General features: G+C 33.2%; 1 protein-coding gene across 1 annotated transcript; it reads left to right on the top strand.

Moving 5' to 3' along the window:
• Positions 1-4,457: 4,457 nt before the first annotated feature.
• Positions 4,458-8,737, top strand: LOC130621403 (uncharacterized). The gene is made up of 9 exons (XM_057436687.1): positions 4,458-4,710; positions 4,787-5,109; positions 5,435-5,529; positions 5,608-5,767; positions 5,878-5,944; positions 6,445-6,498; positions 6,812-7,029; positions 7,404-7,566; positions 8,318-8,737. The coding sequence occupies exons 1-9, from the start codon at positions 4,458-4,460 to the stop codon at positions 8,437-8,439; spliced, it is 1,455 nt and encodes a 484-aa protein (XP_057292670.1). The 3' UTR covers positions 8,440-8,737.
• The last annotated feature ends 1,770 nt before the right edge of the window (positions 8,738-10,507 follow it).

Below are 10,507 nucleotides of genomic sequence, written 5' to 3'. Positions count from 1 at the left end.
CTTGGCCAAAATATAAGTAGACGAGTTAGATTTCGAAGTTCGTTGCCACCAATAACAACATGGGCTATTTCTATATTCGATTCAAAAATGTTAAACTTGTAAATTTTCAGAGTGAACTTAGCATTATTGGGTTTGGTCCAAAATCTTAAAATGTGCTAATTGCTGCTGACGTCAGCTTGACCATTCTCCACGGATATCGAGGCTTTCGTGGGCCCAGGCTTGGATTATTTTGTTATGCAGGAGTGGCTAAAGGATTCGACTAGCAAATTTTACACGCCGTTTACCTGTCCTACTCGTGAGCATTGATCGTTTTCGCTTGTCCGTACTCCAAAAATGACAAAAATACTTGCCTTTTTCTCAAAATATTTGTCCGTACTTATTCGAAGAGACGAATTCTCTAGAAACGTAAATATGTTGGAAAACCTTAATATACACATGGTGTAAAATTTTTTGAAAACTATTTAACAGAAGTACACGATGCTTTAACGGCACTCCCTAGAAAACATGCACTATCGTCTAATTTGATGGCTATCAACAATTTCTGCGTTTTTGAACACAATGTTTCTTAACATTTCTTATCTGTGCTTTCTTTCCTACCACAGGCATACGATACAAACATCGAGAGTTTCAACAATTAAAGGACATTTAGGTAACCATGACAATCATCACAAAATGGCAATATAATACATTATTAGATATGATGCAATAAATCGTACATAATCTTTTACACCGTAAAATTTCAACTTTTTTAACAACCAATGAAATGCTAGATTTTCTGTAGAAGTAATTACTGACAACTACAGCCGAATCATACGGATTAGCAAGTCTTTTAATAGAGTTTTCCTACATCGCATGAAAGGTATCCCGGTTTTTAAATCATAATTATACAAAAAATAGTATGGATAAGTAATGAGTAATGTAGAGATTTTTTTTTCGTAGAGATTTTTTTAGCTTTTTGATATCCCACAGTAAAGTGGAAGTACTTGTCAGTCACCAATACTATGCAATCCTCTTCTAATAAACGATGTTATTAACATGATGCTACCAGCGGAAAGGTCTTTCCTTTACTTAAAAATGATTCTTTACAATTTTTCTCCTGCACGCGCACAATTAATACGAAATCATTGAAACTCATTTATTGATATAACTAAAGAATTTCCAGCATAGATATGGTTTGCTTATACAAAGGCTTAAGTGTAAAAAAATGTCTAAGAACAAATTGAATTCAGATAAAAAATATAAATTTGTCAAAGCAAACCCCAAATTCAAATTGACCAGTGACCATAAATTCTGTGGAGTGTATCAACGGGACATACATCTTGCAGGTATGAATAAGGGATATCTTAATAGAATTCCAAATATGTATCTATGGCACATCTATCCACACCACGCCTAGCTACAGTATTCATGAATTGATACTGTTAAGAAATGAACATTTTAGCTAGTTATAATTAAGTTGTAGTTGTCTCGTGAAATTCAAAAATTCAATGAAACATTCATGTTTATTTCAGCTTTTATGTACACGAAAAAAAAAAAATATAAAATTATATAAAAGTACATATATTTTATATATAAATATATGAAATCATATGTACGTTTCAGAATTTTATGGAAGCAACTAGCTACACTTAAATAACTCTTCTCATTATGCCTGCTCTTCTGTGCAAAAAAAACAAACGCAAATATAAGTAAAATCTCAGGTACATGTCCGCTTGTTCTGCAACGTTACATTTCCATCAAAGTATAGTGGCGAAATTTCAGAATTATGATTTGTTTTTTATCTTACCCTACACAAACTTAAGCGCTTCGCGTTCAGCATTCTTTTGATAATAAAATATCAGGAAGATAGAGACAGTAAGTACGGCATACATTTAACATGGTACTGAACACACAGGATCTGGCCTTCAGGTAGTTAATAGCTGTATTCTTTGTAAAAATTGGCTTCAACATGAAATGTTTTTTTATATGCTCATTAAGAATTGCGGTATAAATGTTTAGAGTGAAAATCTAAGTACAAATCTAAGTAAAATCGAAACCATTGATTCTGCTTGAAACATGTATTTTCCCATGTTTGTTTTGTTTTTATTCTTGGAAAAATAAAAAAAGAACAGTAAAAATTTAGTCTGGTATGTTTTTATTATTCAGCTATTCCCAGGCTTATTGTTCATATAAAATTGTTCTGATAAAAAAAAGTACAGTACGTAAAATAATAAAATTTCATAAACTTTATAAATACTTCATCGACCTAAAAATATAAAAATAGGAGTGACGCAAACTGTCAATAGCTATTACTAATTTTTACGCAAGTCAATCACGACAACATCTCTTCTTCACTATACTTAATTTTTTTTTAAATACCGAAAAATATAGAAAAGGAATATCAAGTCTTTGAATACATGCAATTGGTAAAAAAAATAGAATAATGCGCTGCTCTGGCAAAAATTGATCGCAAATTATGAATTTTAACTTTTAAATTAAGAGATAAAAAATGAACATACTATAGCTCATGCAACCAATGAAGTTGGTGAGTAAAATTCAATTTAAAACTTATATTCCCCTCACTTCCTTTAATATTTTTAATCTCCGAAGTTTTTATAGATTTTAGACAAATTCGCAAAATTATGTACACGCGGAGAAAGAATAAGATACAGGAACAAAAAACACATAACAAAGAATCATTACCAAAAGGATCATTAAAATTTTTGAATTTATAACCCTGTTAAGTTTATGGCTAGATAGCTAGACAACTACACAGCTAGATAGCTAAAACATTGATGATGCAGACTAATAGAGCCATTTCTTTGTGTACACAGCCTAAAGTGTGTTAAATATCAACTTAAATATCAACTTCAAGAGGACAGTTTTGCTAAAAAGAAAATTTAACGATACTGTTTTAAAATTTATGTAAATATCAAAATACCTTGTTTCGGATAAAAAATTGGCATAGTAAAGGAAAAACTGAAATTGACGGTAACGTTAGAATTTTAATTTGTTGTCACCGTGATATTGCTTTACGCGAAAAGTCATCCGAGAATTAAAACTACTTTGTTTTCCACAAAACTTAGCACAGAGAACGACATTAGCAAAACCACATCACATAAAATACCGTTTTTTGGTAACATCGGTAAGAATTTTATATTTTTTCCAAAACAGGGCCAGAAATACAGCATTAATTTCACTCACAATTTCACTTTTATAAGAGTTGTAACAAAAAGCGTGATTTTTTAAACCGCATCGGCTTCTTGTTTCACATTTATGCATAACCAAAATACGTAATATAATATTAATTTAACATGTAAAAAAACAAAAAAAAGATCTCTTCAACTCTCAATCCAACAACCACAATCGTATTGCGTTCTGTCAAAAGTTAAAAAAAACTTAAGCGTGCGAAAACTTGTTTTTTTTGTTAATTAAAAAATGCAGCTTGATGAAAAGAATAATAACAGTTAAAATAAAAACATTAAACAAAGCCTACGGTTCAAAACAAATTTCAGAAGACAACAGGTTGGTCATGAGAAGTTAAGAAGGATATGCATATTTCATATTACATTCGTGGAGTGTCAAATCAGCCGACACACATCAACATCGTAGAGACGTCGTAGCGACATCAGGTTAACATCGGCGCAACGTCCACTAAACGTCAGAAAAGAAATTAGTGTAGACGCCAGACGTCGAAGTCTTTGCAACGTCAGAGCGCAACGTTTTATCGATGTTGCGTCTACGTTGTAAGTCATCTACCAACTTTTTTCAGATTTTTACCCACATTGGGGTGACGTATCTGTAACACATTTTGGGTTAGAGCCATTTAACCCAAAATATCACTTTTCCTTTGTCGATAATATATCATAAGAAACATTCTGCAGGGAAATGGGACGAAAAAAACAACACAAAAAACGGGGAAATATATCTTTCAAGAAAGAAATTTATGTATACATTTTATTTCGAAATGAAAAAGTTTAACATATAAGGACAAGGTAAACGTTAAAAACAATTTCAGGCTGCACATGTAAAAAAAACACTTTAGGTTGAAGTCAGATTTCCATGTTCTTATAAAAAGTGTATGACATGATTACAAACATGAAAAAGCAGGAAAAGATACCACTAGCTTTAATGCGGCGAATCCATCCCTGCTTATTACATTTACACTGTGAAAATAATCAGTGTATTAATTTTAAAACGTAATGAAAATATTTGTGTTTGGGTGGAGCTGTGTGTACCTTAACACTATGGATACAAGGTACAACATCTACAAGAAAAAACAAATAAATATATGAAATGTAAATACCAACACTCTAAGAACATCAAATTGTTAACCACAATAAATGCGAATGGTAGCTAATAAACATCCACGTGTTATATTTATCGAAAGCTTAAACAGGAAATTAGATTTGCCAAACTGGTGCTGTAATTGAATTTATATAAGTGTTTTTATTGCAGCACATCAACTGTAAGCAAAGATGATTACAACGTTGTTTCTATGTATATTGTTTCCTCTTGTGGGTGGTTCTGGGATTGTGCACCATGAGGATGGAACCATAGCTTGCAGCAGTCGATTCGAGTATCGAAAGGAAATGCTGAAGTACTTTACAGGTTGTGAGGATGTTATAAAACATAATAAACTCTGCGCGGAAGAGATTACAGTAGCGTACAGCTTACATCCGCCGTATGTTTTTCATGACAAAAACGGAAGCGTCATTGGAATCCTTCCAGGTAATTAGCTACCCAGTCATTTCAGTGTCTAGGTGTATTGACAATCATTCAGATAAATTTTATGTTATCTTGACAGATTTTATTCGGTATGCTTTGGAATCTTGCTGCTACGGCTGTAACAGTGTGAAATTCATTGGTCCGTATGGCTCATTGGAAAAATTAGAACAAAACGCAACGCTTACTATTCCAATTCAAACGTCAACAAAAAATAAGTTATATTTTGGTCACAGCTTTATCCATATGATTGAAGTTAGAGCAGTCAGTTTTCTTGGACCTGCAATGAAACATGATCCAAATAAAATGGTGATGACAATCTTCTCCGCTGTATTGAACACCTGGCCTTTGTTTGTCATCGCATTTGCAATGGCCATTTGTTCTGGTGTAATAATCTGGTTATTGGTAAGTCGCTCTTTTATGCCTAGATACGTACCCTAATGGGACATGTTTTCGCGTGGATTAATTTTGCGAACTTTCAGATGTTTCTGCAAATTCTAGTTCACGTGTTTTTGATAACCTGCAGAACCCAATTGAATTTTTTATTTTTCATTTTTTAATTATAAACTACCCTGAGATTTTTGTTGCTGGTTCTTCTGCTCTTTATGAAGTTAAAAGACGCCACGACTCACGAAAGATGAAACTGCCAAAAATTGATCCACGCTAGAATGTACCCTTTAATCCTATTCGGTCCGGGTCCGCTTTTCATATATATTATTTTTAACATTAGGATTCTGATTCAAATCGTGACGAATTTCCAAACTCATTTCCTAAAGGACCATTTGAAGGATTCTGGTGGGCAATAGTTTCTATGACAACCGTCGGGTAGGTTGCTCAATTCTGTGAAAGAAATTTCTTAATATTTTTGTACACTTGTTTTGAAACCATTTTGTTTTTATTAAGCTATGGAGATAGAGCACCAAAAAGTACCCTGGCGCGTATTTTTGCTGTTCTTTGGATAGTGACAGGAATTACTTTGTTCTCAATGTATTCAGCATCATTAACATCATCGCTCACATCTGCAGTCATTGCTTCGCATGATTTTTCCTTGTATCAAAAGAATGTAAGTTACAAATTAATATATGGCACAAGTCGCTGCTATACCCTTGTTTGGATCAGAAGCTTTTTACATCTTGTCCAATGTCATCTTTAGTAAACTGGCAATTGTTATAGATTGCTGTGTTAAACACGAGTACAGTCGGCGTAAAAGCGGTTGTAGGTGTCAATGGAAACTACAAAGGTATGATTTGTTTTCAATTTCTTGATATGCTTTTCTGCGGAGGCATGTTTGCGATAAAAAAAATGGTTTTAAGGGAAAACAAGGGTAGGCTCCTTTGGAATCTTATTCACGTACATATTAAAATTCTTAAAACGCTTTACATGTTCGCTTTCTTTACAAACATTTTCTAAATCACTACGAAATCTTACGTTGTAAAATAAAGCCTCCCAACATCAAATTGCTTTGAACCATCACACGAATCTTAGTAACTTTTACAAATTTTAAGCACGTCCAAGATTTATAATTGCATAGAATTCTTTTTTAATCATTAAAGCAAACGATTACAATTATGCTACAACCAGTATTCTTTCATTGCAGAAAGTACTCTCCAGTTTTATGTTACAGTCTGCCTTCTTGATTGTTGTTTAGTATTCGGATTCGTCAAATAAGGGTTTTATAAAATTACTGGTTGAGATTGTCCTGTATAATTACATAATTAACATAATCTTTTCATTTACTAGCCTATGGTACACTAACAGAGATTGGGGAAGCAATTTATAAAAATGCAGTTGACAGTAAGTTTTTATTGTAAGGGCTAATTTCCTTTTGTCAGTCAAACCCACACAGGATTTCATTTTTGAAGTAAATGAGAATTTGAGACTAGAAGAAAATATATCCTAGAGCATTAATGAACAAAAAGTTATGGTTAAAAATTATGGTATTATGATTCTAACACACTTGAGCTATGTTAAATATTGATATGGAACATTCTCATTGTCCGTGTATTTGTTTGAACACAATATCGGTGAAGAATCCTTTAAAAGTACATGAAGATTAAATAGTATGATGTTATAAAGGAAAATTGCAACTTTTGTGTGTCATCTTTAGTCGTGGCATTGGACGAGATTATAGCAAACTTTTTCGTGGATGATCTTATATCAGATGGACTGCATGATTTGTCCTTATACAATCGTGTAACGATGACTGGTTCGTCATACGGTATGCTCAGTTTCAACAACAATTTCACTCAGTTATTTAAAACTTTCTTCGAAAGTAACGATGATCAGCGGGACATAATGTTGAATACAGCAATGAAAGATCACAACGTAAGTAGAATACTTTTTATCATCTGAATTATATATCTTACTCTTTCGTTAGGCTTTGCACCAATGTTATTAACTCTTCATAGGTAAGGTTCTTAACAGAGCAGCCTGTCTTCTGATATATCATACAGCTTCTGTGAAGTAGTGTTATTTTGACCGAGTGAAAATGAAAACTTCGATTACGCAGTATTTCTGCACCTAATTTTATTAAAATAAAAACAATTTTTTCAGCACGTTGCAGAACTTTTTACACATTTGCAAATATTGGGTCCCGAGTCCTGGCTTTGGAATAACGAGTCTAAAGTCCAGAGTCCCGGCCATGGTCTCAGGTTCCGAGTCCCATATTTTCGATATGCCAAAATTGTTTTTTTTTTCAGCACGTTACAGAACTTAAAAGCAACACAGTCGAAGCAAATGAATTTTTCACCTCAATGAAGATGTTTACTCAAAGTTTGGTTGCATTGATTATCATCACCATTATTCTGGTCGTGCTTGGTGTCGTAAAAATGAAATTCAATCGTACCAATACATGCAGACGACGTAAGTTACTTTGTAACCTGAATATTTTTGCGAACGGAATTTCTCTGTTATTCCTTCACAATTTATCATCTCGTGAGGAATACAACGACTATAAAAAACATGTACATTGGTTTACTTGAGTAAGACAATTACGACAGTTTACCAGTATTGTGGATATTGAATTTTGGCCGTCCGGTGCAATTAAAACGCCCGACTATGGGTCTAGCAATTATTTTACCGTTCCGTCATAAGAAAACGCGACTGGATCTTTAGTTTGTGCAGTTAGGGATATAAACGTCACATTTTATGGTTGTTTTTTTAAAGTGAGAAACAGTTTTTTTGCCAAAGTTGAAGATTTGAATATTTCTGACGTTAGAAGTGCCAGGAAAGTCAAGGCTGCAAAGAATTCCAATATTGCCATTACAAAGTTAAGTCACTGCCACATTAGTGGAGATATTTGAAAAATAAATGCGCATTCTAAATTCCTGGAAAAAATTTGTTTTACAATTGTCACATCCCGAAAGAAAATACCAATGACAGCCTTTAAATTTTGTCACGGAAATAAAATGTTTGATAAACAGAGAATACAAAGTTTTGTGAATTGCAGCGCAAGCAGAAGAGTTTTTTTTCCTTTATGAATGGTTGTAAGTGCTAATGTGCATTAACATTGGGTCCCTCTTTCTTTTGCTTTGTTATGTTTAGATGACAAAAAGTAGTAAAACAAAATATAACAACAAAGTGATAAAACAAGAAACTTTTTCTTCCCTTACAGGTACAACTAAGGGAGACGACGAAATTCCTATGACGCAAGTAATGGAAGATGAAGATAAACTCCTTCTTATAGCTGACGATATCTTTAAAAAGTTAAAGCAAAGAATAAAGAAAGGAGAATAGAAGTTTTTATAAAGCAAGGCTACTTGACTGCACAACAATTTGCATCGTGAGGAGCTGCATTGCCAAAGTGGTCAAGGTTCACTAAAATAATTACTCATGAACAATTATTATAGTAGATAAGAAATCAATGACATGTGATTCGATGTGAAGTAGCTTTTATACTTGTTATTAAACCTTTTAAGTCAAAAGTCAAGATGACATTAGAAAGGCAATATTAGTGGAAATTTTACTTCAGTAACAACGGCTCAATATCAAGATGGGGACGCATTCAGTTATTATTAAAAAAAACCTTGCCTATCGTGAGCCGGGTAAATTAAAAAGAAACTTCTGAAAACTATGAGTCTGAAAACTATGAAGAATTGTGCATATAACTTCCTCTAGAAGTCCACAGGCTTTCTTCAAAGAAAATCTAGTTAAAATCTAACTGTATTCGCCTCATCTGATATACATGTATATAATGACATTTTCACATCGTTTATTATTTCACCTAGAATAACCGTTTTGTAAGATTTATTTAAGAATTTATATCGCACCGCACATACTAGAACACAATAAAATCGCGCATTAGGTCGCACATTATATATATACGCTTGTACAAAACAATTTTGGTTTTGATAATCTTTTTCATGTCAAAAAGCTGTAATAAAAGAGAGTCTCTTAAATTTTTTTTATCGAGGAAAAACATGGAATCAGTGAATTTGGTCGTAAACAAGTCTATATTATAATACCTGTATACGTCTGTCTGTCACACAAAATGGTAGCTTAGCTGCGCAAGTAGCAAGATGCACGCAATGCGGTATAAAAAGGACGGGCGAACCCGTGGATTTTTCCACGGGCTAAGGGCAAGTACTTATCAAATAAACGAATAGCTTGGTCGTTTATGACGATTTTGGAATTGTGGGTAGGTCACTTAGAGATTTATCATCAACGCAGGTAAAAAAAAGTCCGTAAAAAGGTAACTAAATTTGGGATCTGTGAGTATTATTTTTACCGATCAACCATTTCTACCGAGTTTTTTGGCGATCAAAATAAACTGTTCGTTTATTTTCATTATCTGCTTAGTGTTAAAAAAATTTTTTCGATAAGTTTACCAAAAACTAGTAATTAAAAATGTATTATAATGAAATGACTAACATTTTTTAACTGACCCTTTTGCCGCCATCTTCTTTAATCAGTGACAGTGTATTTATATGTATTTCTTAGATCTCTTCTTTGTTTTGCAAAACTACTGACGCCAGTTTCTACATTTTTAATTTTAAAAATTTAAATTTCAAAAAAGATTTGGGTACAGGCGCCAGCACCCTAACCCGGCTTTTCCTTCTATAAATAAAAGAAATTCACACAGCTGTACGAACAAAACTAAATTCAAGCCTGATGCAGTTATGACTTAAGGAACTTCCAATATTGGTGCACAGACTTTATAAGTCTAGCACAAAACAATTTTATTAAACTCTAAATATAATTGCAGCTTATGATGAAGCGTTTGAATGCATAACTAGAAACTTTTTCACCATACAGGGGCGGATACAGGATTTTTTTCTACTTAAGTGGATTTGCAAAGCGAAGCGATAAGTGATAAAACAGCTGGGGGTCTTGGGGGGCGCTGTAAGCCCCCCAAGTGGGGTCTGGGGCGAAGCCCTAAAAGCTTTAGCTTATTTATCTATTTCAGCACTCAAAAATGCAGCAGACAGAACCTTCACATGTCCATTTCTTATTGGAAAAAAAAACAACCATAAAATTCATAAATAAAAGCCAAATAATGTTTTCAGAAAAATTAAGGCTAAAATTAGCCAGCCAGCAAAACTTCTTCACATCCAGATAAATGAAATCCAATCCATAGTAGGCGAATATGCCAGCCATGAAAAATCAGAAAGCCATTTATACTGAAATTTCCTGTTACTGACAGGGAAATTGTAGGTGTCATCTGGAATGAATAAATTTGTAATAAGTTTATGAATATCACTTTCCTTTAATTTAGCAACTTTTTTTCGAAAAGATCATTTTCAACATCAACATCATTTTCACAAACATAAACCATTTCAGGTTCTGTGCTATCAACAGTGGAAAA

This window comes from Hydractinia symbiolongicarpus, chromosome 12, assembly GCF_029227915.1.
Source record: "Hydractinia symbiolongicarpus strain clone_291-10 chromosome 12, HSymV2.1, whole genome shotgun sequence".
Classification (NCBI taxonomy): Eukaryota; Metazoa; Cnidaria; class Hydrozoa; order Anthoathecata; family Hydractiniidae; genus Hydractinia; species Hydractinia symbiolongicarpus.
Note: the sequence above shows the minus strand (reverse complement) of the source record. Positions and strands in the feature narration are given on the sequence as shown.

Bases quoted from the DNA above. Each gene is read 5' to 3' on its own strand.
- LOC130621403 (XM_057436687.1), top strand. From the start codon at position 4,458: ATGATTACAACGTTGTTTCTATGTATATTGTTTCCTCTTGTGGGTGGT. The intron at 4,711-4,786 runs GTAATTAGCTAC...TTATCTTGACAG, and splicing joins CGTCATTGGAATCCTTCCAG to ATTTTATTCGGTATGCTTTG. The intron at 5,768-5,877 runs GTAAGTTACAAA...CAATTGTTATAG, and splicing joins TTTCCTTGTATCAAAAGAAT to ATTGCTGTGTTAAACACGAG.